This window comes from Mya arenaria, chromosome 11, assembly GCF_026914265.1.
Source record: "Mya arenaria isolate MELC-2E11 chromosome 11, ASM2691426v1".
NCBI lineage: Eukaryota > Metazoa > Mollusca > Bivalvia > Myida > Myidae > Mya > Mya arenaria.
The window spans coordinates 22,411,992-22,435,841 of record NC_069132.1 but is presented as its reverse complement, the minus strand read 5'-3'; the positions used below and the strand labels follow the sequence as shown (position 1 = coordinate 22,435,841).

General features: G+C 33.8%; 1 protein-coding gene across 2 annotated transcripts in view; it reads right to left on the bottom strand.

Annotated features, from left to right (window-relative positions):
• Positions 1–17,682: 17,682 nt before the first annotated feature.
• LOC128207273 (cell death abnormality protein 1-like) overlaps positions 17,683–23,850 on the bottom strand; it is a 31,169-nt gene continuing 25,001 nt past the window's right edge. The window contains exons 2-5 of one of the 2 annotated variants that reach the window (XM_052910107.1): positions 22,186–23,850; positions 21,069–21,165; positions 19,624–19,694; positions 17,683–18,523 (exon numbers count right to left, since the gene is read on the bottom strand). The exon at positions 22,186–23,850 is cut by the window's right edge and continues 336 nt beyond it. In XM_052910107.1, the coding sequence (XP_052766067.1) occupies positions 18,321–18,523; positions 19,624–19,694; positions 21,069–21,165; positions 22,186–23,850 (2,036 nt within the window). In that variant the 3' untranslated portion in view covers positions 17,683–18,320. The remainder of the gene's footprint in view (positions 18,524–19,623; positions 19,695–21,068; positions 21,166–22,185) is intronic. The other variant, XM_052910108.1, reaches the window with a different exon arrangement.

Here is a 23,850-nt window from a genome sequence, read left to right as displayed (position 1 = left end):
TCACGCTTAACTTAAATTCATTTCAATAAGAAATGTGTTAATAATATTTCACCTTAGTTACATACAATAACAGTTCCATCTTTGAAAACCTTTGTAATTTACAATGTAATTTAATGTATCTTATTACAATAAAAATGTAGGATTGACATATGGGATTATTTTACCAAATAATAAAATAAAGCTGATCCATCGTTCTGCACCATTTAAACCAATTCAAATGTACGGGCCCGGCTTGCCAATACCTTATGCCACAGCTAATCACACATACATCACCGCCATAATATCACGTAGACACGTACACATATTTTAAAAAGCAAGCTCACGTTCAGCATTGATATAATAGATGACTATTGTAGAACGAATAGACTGGTAAAGTTTTGATTTCATAAATAAAACAAAACTTGATTCTCAATTGTCAACAATTTATTGCATTAAACATGGTGACGTTCTCTAGAAATATGAACCTGCCGTTTTGTAACGTACGTTATACCCTATAACCTTCAATGCAAAGAGGCAACACGTTTGTCTCATGTTTGTCTTTACAGGTTACATGGTTTAATTGTATCCGAAAAACTTGTATGTGGTTTTTAGATTCCTGGTATCTCCATATTATTTTGATGTGTTTGATATGCACAAAAAGAAAAGGTAAATTTGTAACCGAAAATTATGTAACCATCTAGTTTTTTTGGCCTTCAAAGATTGCATAATATGTCAGAAACGTCTGATTTCAGATGAAATAAAGAGTAAATATACAAACTGAAATTTCTTTGTGTGTGGTATACTTTTGGTCATTTATTTATAATATCAAGAATCAATTGACAAATACCTTTTTATGATAGCAAAACAGTATGGGGTCACCCGATATCAAACGTTTATATTAAGGTTTACCATAACACAAGCATATGTATGGGTCGGATTCTTTAAGCAAACCATTCTGGAAGGGAGGTCCTCCGGGACAACACTTTATTTACAATATTGCTATACACTTTGAATGTTTTATAACAGCATTTAAGGCTATATTAACAATGCCCATTGACAGTTATAAGAGGAAGTGCAACACATACAAAGCTGCTAGCAACGCCCCAAGCAGCTAATCATTTGCAAGAAACATGAAAACATATTCAATCACCCCGAAGGACCAAGAAAAAAATACAATTGGGCCATTTTCTGTTAGATCTTACCAAAACACAATTCATTTCATCAGAGCAAATTAAATGAAAAGCACGTGGTGGACAAGTCAACCGGTCCGGCTCGTTATGTGACCAAATGGAAACACCTTGGCAGGTATTCATAAAATGTCTCAAGTCATTCCCTAAATGAAGTGAATTTCTTAAGTTAAGTTTCTTACTGGTCATATTCTATAATAACCCTTATCATATCTGAAATACTTTATTTTCATTGTTTTTTATGAACATTCAAACTTTTATATTTAAAAACCTTATCCTTTTCTTTCGTTGTTTATTAGCACTGCGAATAGTTGTACAATATTAGATCATGACCTTTCCTCCAAAGGAACCGAATTCTGATAGATATGGTGACTGCCCTCGTTGACTGTGTTTCCAGAATTACCAGCATATCTTTCTTCCGTGGCGGTAGACGGGTAGTTTCCTTCCACTTCAGTTCTCTCCAAATCTTCATACACATGTGTTTGCTCATTTCCGGTACGTGCATTCATTTCAGTCATTGTTGCTTGATCTTAAACAACGTCATACATATTTAATTTATAGTTGATCTAACTGCAAGTGTATCTTAAGAAAGACGGATTGGATGGTGTAAGAGCGTCTTCAAAATCACTCTTCAAAAACTAAATGTTGCGTGTATCCAGTTTAACGTAAGATAAAATGTACTTCCATGTTTAGAAAATGGGTGATCATGGCTTATATATAAAACGCTGTAATCTTTGCACTCATTGTTGTACACACTTACGTTGGTTTTGTCTTCCAAGCCTTCTGGTCCATTGTGTAGTCATGATTTGTACCACAGACTCGCCTGTCCTCCTGTAAGTTTTATCAAACAGTTTGTTCAAATGAATGGATACAATACTTCATAAAAATGAAATTCACATATTAAAGGGAGATTTTCGTTTTGATAGAGATTTTCCTACGCAACATAAACATTTTAGAACATTTTGAACTGTTTAAATGTTGAGTTAAAATGCAGTAACGATTTGTTAAATGTCAAAATTAAGCCATCTGAAACATATTTGGTCCGTTTTGAAGTGATCTTAATAGCTCACTTTAAGCCGATGTAGATAACATTTGAATTATAAAACAAATAATTATCACAAGTATCTTGGGTGTACAGCATGTGAAACATACATTGAAATATGTTAAGCTTAATGGCATCAATAGCATATGTACACAAACAGAGAAGGACACAAATAAACAGTATCAATAACAATACAGCACGATCCAACATGAATGACGCAACGCCATTGGTCAAGGACTGATCACACGGTGACCCCCATTTTTTTCCATACTGGGTCACTAAATTAAATCGTTCCAAAATAGCGTCTATTTTCAGATTCTGATAAACAAATGAAACTTTTTCCATACATTGGTCATTTCAAACAGGTTGTTACGTTACGGGGTTAATAGGTGTCCCGATATGAGATGTATTGGGCTAAGGAAACCATATCCGACAGTAGGACAACCCTCTAGCCCTGTAACTTATAATGTGTACATTAGACTCATCATTATTGTATACTCGTCATTTCCCAGATTCATGTTCGGAAGCCTTTGTCGTGCCATTACAAAAGACATGTAGCATTTATGGTGAAAATAACTATAAGCGAATGACATTACTAAGTACTTTGGGAATTCTTTTCACACGAATTTTGAACAACTGGGCTGAAATTTAGACGGTGTATATTGAAGCACAGACTGGTTTTAGAACAAATATGGGAACCGTAGACATTATTTTTGTACTTCATGGCCTGTTAACTCATGTTCTTAATCAATGGAGAAAACTGTATTGCGTTTTTGTTGACTTTACTAAATATTTTTCATTATTTTGTTACAGATAAAGAGGGAAAATACTTGATATAATCAAATGTATGTATTCGTGGGTTAAATATATAGCTTAATATTGTAATCAGTAGAATGTATGAATGAGTAGTAGGTGAACGACAAGGGGAACTCCTTTTCTATGTTCTATGTTTTTAAATTATCTATAATCTGTTTCTGTGAAAAAGGATTTGATGGCATTGATAGAGAATCGTTTAAGCTTTTCCTCATTCAAGCAAGTCTAAATTTGTTATCAGAATAAAGTGAACGCTAGATACTGGGTGTTAATACTGGAAAAAAACAAAAGTAATGATTTTCAGAAAAGGAGGAAGACTTTTGGCTTATATACCTTTATAAAAACGGAATTAAACTTCCGATTGTAAATATTTAATTATTTAGGAATTGTTCTTACCACAGGTGGGTCTTTTTCAGATTCCCAAAATACATAGGCAGGTCAAAGGCACAAGCAGGTATTCATTGATACGAAACTTGTTAGGTACAATCGGTTTTAATGATGTGTGGCTTTTCTTGGATGTAGGTAATGATAAACTAAACTAAATTTTTATAATGTTAAACCGAGGTGAAATGACAATTTTATTCAAAATTGGAATGAAAGATTAGACGAATCTAGTAGAGCATTAATTTACAAGAACATATCAAGTTTTAAACTTCAACCTTACTTAATTTCATGTAATAGTAAACAGTTTCGTGTATCTGCACATAGACTTAAAGTCGAAAGTGGAAGACGGGCGAAAACAAACCCTATAGCTTTTAATCAGAAAATGTGTAACATATGCCAAGTCTTAGAAGACGAATACCATTTTGTTTTGGAATGTTATCTTTATTCTGATATACGAGGTAAATATATTCCATTATATTATAGAAGGATAACAAACATGCAAAAGTTTACACAATTAGTTTCATCTAAAAAAGTTACTTATATGCGAATTGTTTAATAATATCAATAATACATTAATACATATAACATAAAACTCGTGTACATATTTATTTATTTTTGAATTTTTCTCTAAGTCTTTCTATTATTTCGTTTTCGTATAAATGGCCACATATAGAGACTAATCGATAAGTGTTAACTAACTTATTTATCATAAATGAAATTGTTTAACGATGGTTACATATTAGTAATTTACAATTTAAAAGGTGTTAAAACTCTTAACTGAAAATGCTACTTTTTATAGATAATAAAACGCATGTTTGATTGAGTTTATACCTGAAAATGGATAAATAAATATGTAACACATGTTTTCGTAACTTATATTAGTATGGCGTAACATAGTAGAATTTGATTCGGGTGACAATTATATTGAAATATATTTAAAGTTTTTAATTGAGGTAATTATTGCTAATATTTTTTATATGAAATCAACTATAGAGCTACAATGTAAATATCTATTTTAATAAGGCATCTATCAAATCGTCCTTCTGTATAGAAAGTAAAAATGTCAAACTTTTGAGTATTTTTTCAATTGATGTACTGACAGTAAATTTTGGTTATAAGAATGGTAATATTTTGTTATATATTTGTTCACCTGTAAATACTGAATATGATTTTTGTCCACATGGGCCATGGCCTTCTGGGTGAAATGTAAATAAAACTTTATTAAACTTTATTAAAATTTTATCATTTGTCAATGTAATTATGAAATACGGTTGCGGGTGACCGGAGAAATGTTTTAAATCCAGACCGGTCATTTAAAAATACATAATCCAAAAATATATTAAAAAAGAATGACTTGTAGGCAAATCCTTATAAAGATGTTTTCTTCAATATTCGATTAAATGTTGTGTCTTACCGTTCTATGACAACTATAAAGACAATAACACCGAGAAGAATAGAGTTGACAATGCCGAAAGTCACAAGTAAGCCGACGAAAGTACTGTATGGCAAATCTGAAAAAACAACGTTAATAGCATATTAAAATTCTTCGTATTCTAAAAACCATACCTTATTTTAAAGCGTAAAGAAATGTGCTGATAAGTGCTCGTGTAAAGGAGTTGAGAATGTTCAGTGTTATTAAAATTGTATTCTAACACAATTAATGGTTGGAAATGTAGTCTTCATAGGAGTTAAGAAATATGTGACTTCCGTCATAATTTGTTTTAGGGCGACAGTCATACCTGTATTTACCATGTAAAAGAACAAAGGACAGTGCAGCTGTCGATTTGAATTAAGGTGAACACGATGTTCTGGTGTTGGAGCAAAAAATAAAATAAAATAACTCAAGGAATGAGACGTGTGCCAAAAAGTTAATTCTAAATGTCCGTTCATTAAATTGGTGTCCAACTTACTTGATGCCTCTCAAACAGCTTAAGGCTAAGGTTCAATGGTCCTTTCTTAAAAACTTATGTGACGCTTTTAGACTAATTCTAATTGAAAGCGATGAAACGTTAAGAGGCTGTACACGTGAGCAGCGTGATTTTAGTTCTTATACAATTCTGTTCACAGGCAATAAAGATTGAATCCAAAAAGTATTTTGAGTGGCCACAAACTGTGACTGATAAGTGACTGTCGTTACCTACGAATAGGTAAATGTAAATTGGTGAAATTTTAATATATTTAGCCAGTTATAACAGTTACTGATAAACCTATATGTGCAAGGATATACAAACATTGCTTCGCATAAGTGTATTGCTAGTGTAAAGTTAATTAAATGAAACCTGATATTGGCTGAGGATGTTTTTTTACTATTTGTAGTAGATAAAATAAGGCTGGGCCTTTAGTCAACACATTGCCATTTTATGCGTTATCATCTATTATTAATCAACTATTACGTATTTGACGAGATATAGAGACAATTGCGGTACCAATACCAGACAATTGAAGACAATATATGCCAGAACTCGTTCAATATCAACCAAACTCGGCCAATGTCAACAAAACCTTTCGAGCTCAGGCATATACAGCTAACCTCGGACAAATAACTAGGCCAATACGAAATCACCAAATTAATAACATTATTGATTTACCTATTACCATCGCTTCCTCGCAAATAGTTTTTTAAGTGTCTTTGGGTTGCAATGAATTTAATATTAACGTTGCAATCTTATGAATGTATTTAAAATAAAGTGGTCTTTTAAGTCGCACTATTAAACCGCATAACACCATACGTCTCATTTTGTTATTATTACATTTATTATCTTATCATGTCATGTCAAAAAGTAGGTCTTACGATAATTGATTTCGATTTGCGGTTCTTATGTTGGTAGGCCTGCGACACCTACATCCATAAAACAAAGATTGTTTCCCACGAACATACATTATTCCTAAACACTAGCCATTGATAAAATCAAATCATTTTTGTTACTAACATCAGACGGGTCAAATACTCAGTAAGCAAAAATACCTTTGGTGTGTGTTTTTCAAGTAATAACAACATTAAAACCACCGTAATTGTTATAAATGTTGGCATATAAAAAGCTTGAGGACCCTTTAGAATTACACTGAAACCTATTCATTATCGAAACAAACTGATAAATTATCAAATCCTCAAGTACAAGCAAATCACTGCGTTTTTGTCACAGACACATAAATGGTTCGACCAGACCATGACCCCATGGTGTCAGCAGTAAAGCAAATTGAATATCAGATTGAACCAATTAATAGGCATACCTGTCGATTCTGTGTAAAATATTTCTGAATTATATAAAGCCTTTCGATATTTAAAAAAAAACTCGCTTGAGCTCATTTTAAACCAACCGTGTACTGAAAAAAATATTCCTGCTACAATAAGTCTCATTCAGTGCAAAACAAAACCCAAACAAATGCTTATATGGAGACAAATAAGCAAGTGGACAATTTCGGGCGGCATGATATGTGAACAGAAGTTTCAGATAAACAACAATTATGGCATAAATTATGTTGAAACTGTACAATAATGCAGTAATCATTTACTTCATTGCATGTGGAGAAATATTAATTTTTGCGACGGATTATAATGCAGCTTTATTATGTTGATGGAGTTATTAATTATGCACGCCTTGACCTTTAAACTCGATTTAGGCACTTAAAAGAATTTTAAGAGCGCAACTGTCGATCAGAAATTATACGCTATATATCAGAATACAATAATATAAGACTATCTTTGCATTAACCATATTTTGCCTACAGAACCATTTTAAAGAACCCGTTTCTAAAATGCGAGGCAGGCAAATATGTTTTGTACTTGAGAGATCAAGAAAATCCAATTAAAGCCAATTGACCTTTTGACCATACCTTTCAAAAAAGATAAATATTGAAGAAGTAACTTCAATTAAGCTATTTTAAAACAGTTTTGATCTATCTCATCCGCAACCATTACAGCCACAATAAGTTTTGCAAAGTGCTTTTTGACGCCAAACTCTGACAAACTTTTCTTCCGTAAATATACTCCAAAACATATACAAATAAAGGGAATCAGGTGTTATGCTTGCTAAATAGTGTGCCATAACAAAACATTGAAATTTAGATATGTTGGGTTTGGTACTTGACACGCACCTTTACACTGTGTCATTTCCTTAATAGACTGTTTGATTTAGACATAGAATCCCACTTTTGCATTATGAAACCCCTCTAAACAATATGTTAAATGTTTTCCTGAACTGGTATTTGCTTTACTATTACTTTTACCTCCGTTCTCCAGGTTATCTGAGGAAGCTGTGTTACCATCTGTGCATTCTTGTGGAGATGGTTTTGAGGACAAACGATATTCGTCATATTGGCATTCGTTGTTGCATTTTGTACAATAGTTGTTAACACAAGTAGCTGTTGTATCGCAGGTGCTTTTCGATATACTGCATTTCGGACAGTTGTGAGGACATGGTTGTAGGCAAGCTATACCATAGAATCCATCATAACAACTTGTACACATATCCTTGTTTTTACACGTTTTACACGAATATAGACAAGTTTCAGAACAGGTTTGGCCAAAGAAACCAGGTTTACATCGCGTACATATATCAGAATACATAAAATGTCCACAAGTTTCACAAGTTATTGGACATGCTTCGCACTTGGCACCTGGCCTATTAGAACTATACCCGTCTTTGCATTTCTCACAGAAATCACCTATAGCATTTTGCTTGCACTCGCAACTCCCGTTCTTTAAACAACTCAACTTATTCAAGCATTCTTCATAGCAAAGGAAATTACACCGACTGCCCCAATAATTTGGTTTGCATTCACAGTAGCCAGTTTCAATATCACAAACCCCATTTATACAATTGGATGGACAAGCAGTACAAGTGCCATCCGCTTTAAAGAAGTACCCAGTTTTACATATGTTTGAAATTAATTTTATTCCTGATGAATGATTTTCACATCTTCTGCCGCTGTAATTCACTTTGCAATTACAATTTCCATTCATATCACATGTACTATTTATACAACCATTTGAGCAGGCCATATTACAGTATTTTCCGTAATTTCCCGTTTTGCATAAACACTTCCGATCAACCCGGCATGTGTTATCGCTACAGTTTTCATTGCATACAAAGTGGCATGACTCTCCCCAGAATCCAAGCTTACATTGACAATAGCCGGTATCTTTGTCACATGATGGAGTTAAACAATTATGTGAACAAATAAATGAACACTGTTTGCCCCAAAAACCCAATTTGCATTGGCAGCTTCCACTTTTACTACACGTGTCCCCCACACATCCGAGTTCGCAACGTTGTTCGCATGTATACCCATAATAATTAGGTTTTCAAATGCAAGTACCGTCTGTAGAACTACACAAGCTGTCCTCACACCCATAAGAACACCCTTTGTCGCATGATAGACCCCAGAAATGCTCTCTACATTCACAGTTACCACGAAGATCACATATGCCTTTTTGACAACCAACCGAACATTCGTTTGTACAAAAGGTACCCCAATATCCCTTATAACATACGCAACTTTGATTCTCATTGCATTTTCCATTAGTGCAAAGAGTTGTACAGTTGTATATACAACGCTGACCAAAGGCATGGCTTTTACATTTACAACTTCCGTCCGGTGCACATTCATCTAAACATCCTTTAGAGCATCGATGTTCACAAGTCTCTCCCCAGAAACCGGTAGAACACTTACAATGTCCAACATCGTTACATGTGCCATCTTCACATCCAAAATTACATGAAATATCACACCGTGCTCCCCAATAAGTTTCTACACACTTGCAGTGTCCGTCTTGATCACAAATTCCATATTCACATCCAGGTGAACATTTAGAAGAACATTTGTAACCCCAGAGGCCTTGTTTGCATTTATCACAACTACCATGGCCATAATACACTAAACAATTTTCATTTTTTTCACATCTGTCATTATATGGTTGATAACCTGGCTCACAACTGTCACAATGCCCTGTTGGCCATCTACAGGTTTTACAACGAGGACAACTCTCTTCGCAATCCCCTCGGTAAGAGTACATGTAACCGTCAAGACACTGCTCGCATGTGTCGTTAGATAAACATCTGGCACAGTTACGTAATGCACATATGCTGGTACAGTCCTTTCCAAAAAAGCCATCTCGACATCCGTCCATGCAGTAAAAGTCACCGTTTTCCAAGGAAATACATCGTTCCGTTTTGCAGCAATCACATGGTCGACATTCTTCCATCAGTACTTCATACAAAAAGGAAACAAGAGGGTCATAATGGCTTTATATTGTTCAATTGACTTATATACTGTACATGGCATAAACACACTCTTTTTACGAACGTTGTATATAATCACTAGTTTCAGAGTATGGAACGCCAAAACTGTCTTATGTTGTAACGTCTTATGCTATTATGACTAACTGACATAATTTTTATATTACATTCATAAAACCCTACCAATAAGGTCATGAATTGTGCTGATAACGAAATGTGTTGCTTAATAACCACTGGCTTTTATATGATCTTTTCAGAGTTCTCTTTTTTGACACAAAAATTGGTGAATGTTAATTGAATGACTGAGATATAATAAAGAAGATATACATTTAATACTTTTGATTTAATTCCATCTAATGAGATGCACGAAATGGCATTTGCTCTATTTATTTATTAATCTTTACGAGTTTTTTAATTAATTAAACTAATTGTTATTTTCGTATCACGAAATGATACCATCATCAGTATTATCGGGGCGTAGAATTGGCCCCAATTATTTTTCAAAACATATCTTCATTTATTCTGTTACAAATTACATAAACAATAAATATATAGAATAATTACAATCAACCGTACCAAGTTTTATTTGTTATAGAAAATGTATTTTAGAACTCTTCAGAGTCCTTTTATTATCTATGTACAATATACAAAAAACACTATCACACATGTATGCATACCTTTTAAACACTGCATGCTGTTTATTCAGCTGATTAACGATATTTACATTCACATTTATTAGAGGTTTGTTAGAGATACAGGTGTACGTAAATGATAATCGTGTGTACGAGAATGGATATATACAGCTCATAATTCATCAAATGTCTTCATATGTGATTATTTATTAAAAATAAAACAATATACCCTTATTTTTGCGTTGACTCTGAGATTGTGTTGTGAAATAAATATTTAGCCATGAAGTCATAAACTTAAGTACGTTCGAATGCAAAGTGCATTCAGCTGTGCATTTAAAGCATAATTATTCCTGAACCGAAATGAAACTAATTGGGTTTTTCTTCTACCATTTGAACTTTATTACTTTAATACTTGCTTCCAGAAATAAAATGTAAAAAATGGAATATTCGTCTACCTGTCTGAATTCCGCTAACGAGTAGTACGAAATAAAAGTATTCCATATTCTTTAAGATTTCTAAATCGCCAACAGCTTCCTTCATAAACAGTTTAAACTAAGTGTGTGTTCATACCACGTGGTTTGTGACGTCGCATCTGGATATCTCCTTAGTCGACTCGATTTGAAAAGGAAACTCGCTTTTAGGTTTTTATTGGATTAGGAAAGAAATATGAACGCTACACTCGGTTATTGAGATATTTGTTATATTAGCAAATGGCTTTTCAATTCAAGATACCAACAGTATTGACATACAAAACGCAAGTTTGGGAAATCATATATAAGGTAAAACGTGAGATCTGAGGGTCATTTAATATAGAAGTATGTACATGTTGTATTTTGCTTTTGTAAAAATAAAAATGTATTTGGCTATCAAGTAAAGAAGTAATTTGGTTATTGCACTAACACTGAAAAACCTTTAGCATGATATAATATAAGCCAACTTCATAATTAAATAATCAATAGTATCTTCTTTCAATATGAGATTTATCTATTATGACCAGTTCAATTAAACTTTGTACGAAGTCTTCTAGGCGTGCGAACGAGCACTTATTTTTCGTAGATGTACACAAAACACTACGAAAGCTTTCAGTGTGGCTTACGAACATGGCCTCTTAAACATGGTCATCTCGCCAAATATAGGAAAATATAGTGGCCAGTCGGCTCACTATACAAATATTATAGAATAATAGTATAAAACACATTTCGTTAGTTTGTACTACTTACAGTTCCCTCATCATTATTTATCAGCCTTGGGATATTTATATATTTTCATTTTTTGTCTTTTTTAGGTGGGGGTGGAGGGTGCGGTCATAGGGATGAGGCATATCAACGCACCCTGCCCCTGTGATAACGACATTCAATTTTAGTTTATACCAGTCATACGGTGATAGATTAGTACAGAACAGCAAATACATTGACGACCGAATCATGTCGCCTGATAAACAAGCAAGTTGCAAGTGCTAAGTGAAACAGAGCAGAATTTAAAACCAAAACTGAAAGGTTATTATGCAATTATAATATTCCTATATACTTATGAGAGTATTGAATGACCAGCTGTCATCGTATCATAACGAACTTGTGCTGTGGTTGTTGTAATTTCATTCCGCCTTAATATAAAATATTATATAGGCGTAATTAAAGAACAGGTTTTAAAACGTTGATTTTTACCTGTTCATGTTGCGTAAATGTCTAAAATATACCGGCTTTTAAACTGATGGGAGCCAGAACTACCCTTGTACTATTTGATAATTCATTTATAAATTAGTAGTGTAAATGTTTATTTGTGACTAAAGATATAGGGGTTCATATGTACGGTTTTTTTGGTAATATTGTTACGAAGTGGAAAATAGTCCATGTCTAATACAGGGGCTCATATGCCTTGTTTAGATAGTAACGGTCTGGAGTCTTGAAAATATTTAGATATAGCGGATCATATGCATGTTTTAGAAAGTTAATTTGGTCTCGGGTCTGAAAATAGTCTTGTTAGGTATTTGCAGATTTTAGATAGTTACATTTCGGAGCCGGTAAACAGTCCAATACGGGGCTCATAATGCTTTTAAGATAGCTACGTTCTGGAGTATGGAAACGGTTCTTATAAGATACAGTTGCTCATATGCTGTTTTAAGATAGCGTCATTCTGAAGTCTTACAAATAGATAAATTTAGATATAAGGGCTCTTATGAAGTTTTCAGAAAATTACGTTTCGAAGTCTGGAAAAGAGTCTCATAAGATATTAGGGCTCATATGCAGCTTTTAGATAGTTACGCTTGGGAGTCCGGAAATAGTCCCAGTCCCAGTCCAATACAGGGGCACATATGCTATTTTAGAAAGTTCTGAACTGAAACATGGAAAATAGTCTCATTAGATAAAAGGGCGCATATGCTGTTTATAGATAGTTACGTTTCGGAGTCTTGAATATACTCATATATATAGGGGCTCATACATGCATGTCAAATTTAAAGTGGCTATACACCAGATTGGCACCAAAAATGATTTTTTTCTGTAACGAATCTCAGGACAATTATGTAATAAAATTGTTGACATTTTGATATCATATTGTAAAAAAAATACAAAATTTAAAACAAAAACGAATCGGAGACCGGGTTCGAACCGGTGTCGCTTAAATTGCAGTCCAGTGTGGTATGTACAGTGCTACGAAGGCTTATCCTAAAGCGATGGAATATTTAGGATATATACATAACTTGGTAATATCACGTGATAACATCGACAGGCAATCATGCATAAGAATGAATTCTAAACATACCTAGTGATCTTTTTAATTGGAAAATGCGAACAGCCTGCGAAAAATAAATTAATTGTAAACTATGTGGTACTTCAGTTAGTTAGCTTCAATGCATTGTACACATAGATACCAAGTTTATGTCAGTTTTCGACAATTTTCTGTTTTTGTTTTTTGCTATTTCATCATATGGTGTATAGCCCCTTACCGAAGTATGGGCAATAGTCTCATAACATACGGTGGCTCATATGCAGTGTTTAGATAGTTACGTTCTGAGGTTTGGGAAATAGTCTCATAGGGACTTATATGCAAATTTTTAAAGGTTGCTTTCCGGAGTCTGCAAAATTAAATCTCGGACAAATAAAACAGGTAGTGTGAGGTTTGATATATATATATTCTGATATTTACGAAATAGACTCAATCAGATTGTCAAGGTGATTGGTAGTTTTGGTAATTTTAGGTGGGTTATTCTTATTATGTTCTGAATAAAAAAAACATTAAGCCCGGATATAGGTGTATTCTGACTTTAGAGTGAAGGGTTTTTCAGTTTTGTAAGGTATTTTTATATGCAAAATTCATAAAAGCATCAGACTTGTATTCATAAAATATCTTAAATCATTTCCTAACTTAGGTTATTTGCTATTTGTTGTATCTAACTAGTCATATGAGTTCATTACTTGGTTATTTCTAAGATTTCTATTTTCATTGACCTGATTTAAATACATGAATTTATGCGTATTTATATTACTAGTTTGTTTTTTTAAGTTAAATGTTTAGAACACTTAATTCAGGAAATAACTTAAGATGGTTTGTGATATGGGCATTGCTTATAAGTTATTTTATAAAGAAGGAAGAAGCTAATAAACCATAAACGCTGGTGAGATCGTGTTGGAAATTATCTTTGACAGATTTTAGATAAATGTGCTTTGACCCTCATTTCTCAAAAAATATATATTACACTTGACACTTTAAGTATATTTCATAAAGCAAAATTGCTTGCGTGATTAGTTTTGATGAAAGTATTCGGATAATATTTTAGCAAAACAATTAGCTGAAGGTATTAAATGGAAACCATAACACGGTTTATACAAAACAGGTGAGCAAAACACAAACCACATGGAGTTCCTCAGCGCAGACCAAGGGCAGAGCATTGTGGTGAATTGAAATGAACTATTTGTTTTACTTGAACTTGAAACAGTATTAAAAATGAGTCTGAAGTTGGGGAAATGATATGATTTTATTTGCGATATTTATACAGATTAAGATTATAAAAGTTACGATTAAGATCCTTTATAACTCGGATCCCCACATCAGTGGCATGATCACTTATAAAGAAACTTATGTTTTAATTTATATATTTTACAACGATTGTGAAACAAGTTACAACAACATTATATTAATCACTCTCGTTGGCACGATGTAACACGAGAGTGTGCTATTGTGCTGTTGGGGAAACAAGAGTATCCGAAGGAAACCCACTTGTCCGGCTTGGTGACCTCAAACAAAACTCACATGATCAGAATGTAGTGTTTGATTGTAGCTCTCAGAAGCAGTGCACCCATACAAATTCCACACAAACTAACGTTTCAACCTCATACAACCCCAGCGTTCAGTTATATAACAGTCGCGCACGGTAGTTGGCGTTCCGCTTTCCGCGCTACGATGCAACAGGGATACCAAACAAAATAGTTAGCTTAAATAAGATAACGTTAGCATTGATTGAACTGAGGTGCATTTCTGGTTATGGGTACAAAGCGCTAGCCGAGTTCATTCAGAATATGCATAAGTGCACGAAAGTCGGATACGACATTCCGGATCAAAACGCGGTACAGCTACCCCTTTTATTATATACATTGTTGGCATCAATCACTAAAAAGACACATGATTTCATAAGGAATACAGGGAATATTATGATAGGACGCTTTTATGTTGCCAGTATCACATTGAGTTCGGTGTGTAAAGACAAATCCGTCGAGACTTGCCCCCAGGATACATGTTTACTCACCGAAAGAGACATGATGCAGGTCACCAGAAAAACGTTTTATCGTTATATTCAATTTATTATATACCTGCCTATTTAATTATTCCTTTTTATTTTTCGGTTCCAATTTGTTTTTTTCTGTCAAATGCGCGTATGAATTCGAATGTGTTACGTAGTTTTGTGTAATGAAGTCAATTGAAGCTACTAAAGCGAAACGATGTCAGACGTTACAGAGTTTACTTTATTGAGCAAAATGAGAACCAAATATTATATAATTTAGCAAAATAAAAAAAAATTCTAATACGAAAACAATTATTAAATGTCACAGCACAAGAAAACAACAACAAAACGGGACTTATTTTACGAGTATACACTAATCGTCATTTCCTGTAGACGTAACACGGTAATTTTTAACAAAGTAAATATTTGTAGGATTTTTTGACGATCATAATATGCAGAATTGAGGAAAGTTCGTGAGTCAATCGCTATTTTTGTCGATGACGCGAATTCGCCTTCTTCTTTGTATTGGCGAGCTACTCATATTTATGATAATAAACATGGATTATGCAACATTTTATGAACTTCAAAATGGCAAACAACTAGTTCACTGAAATTAAGTAGCTGTAAAGATAGTTTGGAAGTTTTTCTTTGCTTCGTGCTTATCCTCATGGTTCTTTGAAGAACATGAGAACCATGTTCCGGAATATTTACATGCTTCTGGAGCGTTAGTAAAGTAAGATAATTTTATGTATTTGAAAGTTTACAGGTTTTACCAGTTTTTTGGTCACGCTATTTTCAGCAACGCGAAAGTAGTTCCGAGATTACACACGGTACTCGCTTGATACGGAATCATGCTACGGATTTTTCAATACGGCGTGCTGTATATTCACTGTTGGATATGGAATAGAAATTTAATAGGCATATAATAAATAATTTTATTGACATACTTTTTGTTTTACTACGTCAATTCAGCATCGCACAATGGTATTTGTGATAACGTAACGTCAGCTGAGTGGAATACATTGAATGATGACTTCCTTATTTAGAGACCTGCATTGTGTGTGGAATTATAATTAAGTCATTATATACTTAGTTGAAGCAGTGAAAGGGAAGTAATTCGACTATTTACAATAAACTGAACTTTTAGCATGTGTCTCTCTTGTATACCCTTCGAAGGTTTATCGTAAACGTATCTCGTATTACAGTGCTTTGCGACTGCTGTGCGTCGAACCCACGCTTGCACAACTTAATTCATGTCATTGATACTTGTTGATTTGTCATGTTTAAGTTAAAGTTTACATCTTTAAGAAACTATGTGTTTTTATAAGCTCAGTTACATGATAATGAAGTTTCGACTTGATGAAACTATTGTGATAATGGGAGGCTTTGTTATACTATAGAAACTACAGTAACAATACTACAATGAAAACTAAAGGCCTTTTTAATTTTTTGTATGTTCATTTGCTGTAGACCTCGTATCACATGTATTTTATGTGCAAAGTGTACAATAAACTTTGAAACTTAAAGGGACAAGCCAAGTTGTGGAAAATTCTCAAAAGAAATAATGTTGACGATCGACAGAAAATAGCGGGCTACTCCTGCCCTATGGGACTTATTAACATCCTTTGTGTAATTTGTATAACTGCCGGTCAATGCCAAAGCTATATGTCTATATGACAATCAAGAAGTCCAACATTGTGATACAGTTTTATTCCAAATACATGTGTTTCTACACTAAAATATAATACAGACATTGTCCTTAAAATACGATAGGAAGTGATAAATCGAACTAAATGTAAAAACTAAAAGCAATAAAGCAAAATCAAAATAAACCTCCAATAAATGTGACATCGTCAGCGAGGAAAAAGTGTCATTTTTAGGTTTAGGTTTCGTGCATCATAAGCAGACAATCATACTTTTTTTACATATTTTCGAATCGGATCTTGAATTGCATTCTATCATTGTTTACATATTTGTTTTGAAATTCTACATCTGGGTTAAAAAGAAAAGTTTTTAACGTGGATACCTCAATAGGAACAGTACTCGTTTTTCTGATGTCTTAACATATATCTAAATATTAATTTGGTATTATGTTGATAAAAGAGTAAAGATTTCACATTTTAATTACAACACTGTACACCCAATGGCGATAGCCTTGTTCCGTGTTATTTTGTTTTTCAGAGAAAGACACGGCAAAATGAAATTTACTCGCCGCTTGTTAATAACTTATGCGTTATTAAATTTAGGCAAACAATGTATTGAATAATGTCAGGTCATATATAAAGTGCTATACGTCATCAAAGGTGTTTGAAAATTTAACCATCTTTAAAACTAAAACGCCAGTTGTCTACGATTTTGTTTAACAGCCTTTGTACAATCATATATTAATTATAATATAGTCAAATGAAAAGCTAAAACATGCATTTCACAAGTAATTTCAAGCAAAATATAACAAAAATAACATAAGTTGCTACTCTAAATATTAAATGCAATGTTTAGGAAAGTATATAAAAATGGAATATAATTATATAACCTTTATAACAAACATATATAAATGCATCTTTATCAGACATCATTTCACTTTTCTATTCAGCTATTATTTCTATACATTGTATATACAATATATATATATATATATATATATATATATATATATATATATATATATATATATATATATATATATATATAAAAAACGTAAATATGAAGCACACAACAGCTTATCACGCACACATCACCGTCATCCATAATGTCACGTAGACTCGTAAGAATGATCGAAACTAATACATATCTTTACATCGTCAAACGTCAGTGATGTATTGAAAAAACAAATTCGTTTCTGTATAACATGGTACAGTAAAATGTTATCTAAATTTCTTTACCGGTTACTGGGTTTAAAACAACAATTCTAAGAAGCAGACTTTATATATGGTACTTATGTAATTTGATTATTTTTTAAACAGCATTGACGATGTCTATTAACAGTATGAAATGGCAAAACCTACAACACCCGCAGCAACGGCTCAAGCAGCTCACCATTTGCAAGCATTTTGTAAAGCATATTCAAGCATCCCGAATAACGTGAAATAAGAAAACAACAACAGCCATTCGAGGCCAAGTAGATGGGATCAGAACAAATTAAAATAAAAAAAGGCGCTTTAGAGGCCGGGACCGACCAAATCCCGTTCAATAAAACACGCGTGTGTCGGTGCTAGCGAGATGTATTTGTCTGAAAGACAACATCTGTTTGTTTGGTTTAACAAATTTTTAGTCATTTTCTTTATTAGCACTGCGAATAGTTGTAAAACTAGACAGCCAAATAGTAGATCATGCATCTGTCTCTAAAGGAACCGAATTTTGATAGACATGGTGACTGCCCTCGTTGATTGTATTTTCTGAATTACTAGCATCTCTTTCTCTCGTGGCGGTCGACGAGTAGTTTCCTTCCGTTTCCGTTCTCTTCAAATCTTCGTACACATGTGTTTGGGTATTTCCGGTATGTGTATTCATTTCAGTCATTGTTGCTTCATCTAAACAACGTCATACATATTTAATTCATTTTTTTTCCAGATTGATTAAACTGCAAGTCTATATTAAGAAAACGGGTTGGACGCTGTCAGGTTTGTCTTAATATATCTCTTCATGATCAAAACTAATGAATGCTGTATGTTCCCAGTTTTACGTAGGATAAAATGCTTTTCCATACTAAGAGAATCGATAATAATTAATCAACTGTTACGCATCTGAAGCGATACGGGGACAATCACGGTACCAATACCAGACAATTGAAGACAATATTTTCCAAATCTGGCTCAAAACGACGAAACTCGGCAAATATCAACAAATCTCGGTCAATATGAGTTTCCTCCGTTTAATTAGTAACAAAACTATCCAAATATAGAAATTGAGAAATTGGACCATTTTCATTGGCTGTCGAAACTCGCCTAATATGAGAAATATGCTGGAAACTATTTTAAAAGGTAGCAATTTTGTTTTTGCTCTACCGACTGTTTTGAGAATTGTGCTTTGTTGTAACCCTTTTGGAATAACTAGACTATTAAATACTTCAATTACTTTGTACAGTTTGATATTACCGTTGTATTTAACCCGTTGATGGATTTTACGACTATTATGTTTTGCACACCGACAAAATGGATGATGAAGGTGACAAATTAGACATTTTGTCAAACGATTTTCGAAATTAAGGCGTAAAGAGACGCTTCCTTAGACTACACAGTGCTTTACTCATAATAGGTATGTGCTATGTAACTAACAGAATGCATGTCAAAATTAGCAAAATCGAGTATTGAAAAGCAGACACCATGAATGAAAAAGGGATAAATACTGCTTCATTGTGAACTTAAGATAAGTTATTTGAATGTTTTTAACCAAAACGTCATACCATATGTTATAGTTAATTAATAAAATACTTATTGATTAGGTGATTTCATATTAGCCGAGTTATTTGTCCTCAATCAGTCGTATTTGCCTTTGTCTTCGGGCTCAGGCAAATACAGCTAACCTCGGACAAATCACTTGGCCCATATGAATACACCTAACTTATAACATTATATTATTGCTTTATAACTATACAGTAAAAAAAGTGGTACTCATTATTGTTCACACTTACGTTGGTCTGGCTTTCCAAGCCATCTGGTCCAACGTGTATTCATGAGTTTTATTACAGACTCGCCTGTCCGCCTGAAAGTTTATTCAAACAGTTCAAAAAGTTTTATTTAATGTAGTTTTTATGAAATACATAATAAGACTTCATAAAATGAAATTCATATATGAAAGGGATATATTAGTTTTGATAGAGCTTTTCCGATGCATCGTTATCATTTAAAATGTCTGTACATGTTTGATTTTTAGTATAAAATGTAGTAAGCTTTTGTTAAATTTCATAGCTAAGACATTGCGGAAGATATTAGAGGTAGGGTCCATTAAAAAGTGGTTTTAATAGATCATCTTTACTATGTAAAATGGTACTCCATGTGTTATATATGTTTGAAAATACATATCTAGAATTTTTAAAACCTATGCATTTAATTGGAAATATTGTTGTCATATTGACCGAAATTCTTTAAGGCAATTTTGAAATCATATGAATAATAACAAAATAACTATCACCAACATCTTGGTTCTGCAGCAAAGACAGGAGGACGTAATTTTGTTTCATGCAAACATTAAGTGATAAATTGTTTCAGTGCAAACAAAACGGCGGATTTATATGGAAAAGTACAGATTATGGTACCAACTTTTGCCACAAGATAAAAAGGGTACAGAAGGCCGTATATAGCCATCACATACCATATTTAAAGACTCATGATCATTCGCGATTCTCCGAACTAAACAAAGTATCCTTAATGCTGAACAATTTTGCAGAAGTGTGTTGTCAGGGTCACCAAAATGTGAAAAAAGTGTTTGCAATAAAGAATGATTGGCTGAGCATAAGAAATCGGCCAGTAAACGATAACAGTCGAACGATAACCATCGAGTTGGGGAATTAGGGAAATATACATGCAAGCACAGAAACAATATACCAGAAAACGCCCTATATTCCTAGAAAATCGAAAAAATGTGAAATATATCAACACGTTTAACATTGCATGATAGCCCACAAGCTGTTAAAGTTCTGCTTTTAATTGCAATGCATGGGTTTTTCACACAAAGTGAAAATCCACTTTCCAGGAAAAAGATGGTACCAGAATCGGTACTTTTCCAAACAAAACCGCCATTTTGTTTGCACTGAAACATTTAGCTCACGCATTGTTTGCATGAAACGAAATAACGTCTTTCCCCTTGACAAGCATTGGTTTTGCTTTGTGGAAAGTATACACAGTTAGAGAATGACACAAATAAACGGTAAAAATAACAATATGCATACGTTACACAAAAAGTTATTATTCGTCAATGCAATTATTAAATACGTTTGCTGGTGACCGTAGTGTTGTTTGTGAACCAAACAGGTCATTTAAGCTTTCATTATCCCAAAACATGTTATCAAAGAATGAATTATAAGCAAATCACAATAGAAATGCTGTCTTCATATTAAGATCAAATGTTAAGTCTAACCTTTCTATCACAACTACGAAGACGATAACACCAAGTAGAATACAGTTGACAATGCCGAAGGTCACAAGTAAACCGACGTAGGTACTATGTGGCAAATCTGAAAGAAATATAAACAGTTAATAACTTATTATTTTTCATTTTTTAAACCATACTTTATAGGCATTTATAAAGAATAAAGAAATGTGCTCATAAGTGACAGGAGTTCAGAATGTTTCAGTGCTATTGAAATATCTGTTTGCATCCAAACACAATTAATGGTTGGAAAAAAATCGGTATCAGATTTCCGAAAATGTGACTTACGTAGGCAAAATGGGTAAAACACGACAGTCATATCAGTAATTTACAATGTACAAAAGGCTAGCAGAGCTGTCGATTTAAATTAAGGTTAAAAGAGATATATATTGAAGTAATGATTTCAATTTATTTTCTGGTTAAAAAATATAAATATGACTCAGCCGCAATCATATCAATCAATGGTTTGGCAAAATGCTTTTGGAACCAAATTTTAATTAAATCGAAAAACATTACTCAGCTCTCAAAACACATTAACTGGAAAAGAAACAGGTGCTATGCTTGTTAAGGAGTATACCTTTTAGGGACTCGCGCATTCGTAGGAACTCGTTTCAGTACAAAAAATGAGTTTTCCTGGTTATGTATCTCAAATCACTTATATTATAATTATTTTATTCTATTGATTTAAAACCTAAATTGCAGAAAACTAAATAAGGTAAATTAACCAATCACGAAACGCGTTGGTAACGTTTTAAAATCGTTGACTTCAATGGCAATATTTGAGCATATATCGTCAATGGTTGCAGGGTTCCAGACGCCAGCATCTTAGTTTTAACACTCCTAATGATTTTCCAGGCTTTTATTTCGTTATTAAAAATTCCATGAAAAGTTTATTACCATGCATTACAATGAACTATTCCTTTTGAAAATATATGATATTTGAGATATTACGTTTGGTGCTTTATCACACTTTTGCACTGGGGAAGTTCCTTTATTGATTGTTTTGCTTTAGACCTATCATCCCCCTTTTGCATTGTGCTACCCAACTTAACAATATATTGTAGTTTAAGATTTGTTCCTGAACTGGTAATTGCTTAACTTTTACCTTTTTCTCCGTTCTCAAGAATCTTGCTATCGATGTTCTTTGTGGGAGCTTTGTTACCAGCTGTGCAATCTGATGGAAATGATGTTGAGGACGAACGATGTTCACCATCATGGCATTCGTTGCTACATTTCGTCGAACAGTCGTTAACACAAGTATCTGAAGTATTGCAGGTGCCTTCTGTTACATCGCATTTTGTACAGTTGTAAAGGCATGGTTGTTGACAAGTTGAACCATAGAAGCCGTCATTACAGCTTGAACATGTATCCTTGTCCTTACACGTTTCACACGAAAATGGACATGTTTCTGAACAGGTTTGGCCAAAGTAACCCGGTTTACATCGCATACATATAGTACCATATATAACTGTTGCACACGTTTCGCAAGTTATAGGACATGCTTCGCACCTAGAACCTGACACATATGAACTATACCCGTCTTTGCATTTCTCACAGAAATCACCAATAGCATTTTGCTTGCACTCGCAACTCCCGTTCTTCAGACAAGTTAACTCATTTAAGCATCCTTTCGAGCAATAATAATTACATTGGTTGCCCCAATATCCTGGTTTACATTCACAATACCCCGTTTCTATATCACAAACCCCATTTATACAATTGTATGAACAAGAAATACATGTGCCATCCGCTTTAAAATACCCATTATTACATTTTTTCGATATTACTTTTAATCCTGATAATTGCTTTTCACATCTTCTGCCGCTGTAATTCTCTTTGCAATCACAGTTTCCATTAATATAACATGTATTGTTTTTGCAGCCTTTTGAGCAGGCCATATTGCAGTATTTTCCGTAACTTCCCGTTTTGCATAAACACGTCCCATCAACCCGACAAGTGTTATCGATACAGTGTGCATTGCATACTGAATGGCATGACTCTCCCCAGAATCCAGGCTTACATTTACAATAGCCGATATCTTTGTTACATGAACGAGTTAAGCAATTTAGTGAACAAATATATGAACAATGTTTGCCCCAATAGCCCGATTTACATTGGCAACTGCCACTTTTACTACACGTGTCCCCCACACATCCGATTTTGCAAGGTTGTTCACATCTATCCCCATAATAATTAGGTTTGCAAGTGCATATACCGTCTTTTGAACTACATAAGCTGTCCTCACACCCAAAAGAACATTTTTTTTCGCATGATTGACCCCAGAAGTGCTCTCTACATGCACAGTTACCACGAAGATCGCATATGCCTTGTTGACAACCAACCGAACATTCGTTTGTACAAAGGGTACCCCAATATCCCTTAGTACAGACGCAACTTTGCTTCTCATTGCATTCTCCATTAGTGCAAAGAGCTGTACAGTTGTATATGCAACGCTGACCAAAAGCATGACCTTTACATTTACAACTTCCGTCCGGTTCACAGTCATCTAAACATCCTTCAGAGCATCGGTGTTCACAAGTATCTCCCCAGAAACCGGTAGAGCATTTACATTGTCCACGATCGTTACATATTCCATTTTCACATCCAATATTACATGACATTGCACACCGTGTTCCCCAATAAGTTTCTACGCATTTGCAGCGTCCGTCCATATCGCAAATTCCATCGACACATCCGGGTGAACATTTAGAATTACATTTGTAACCCCAGAGTCCTTGTTTGCATTTATCACAATTACCAAGGCCATAAT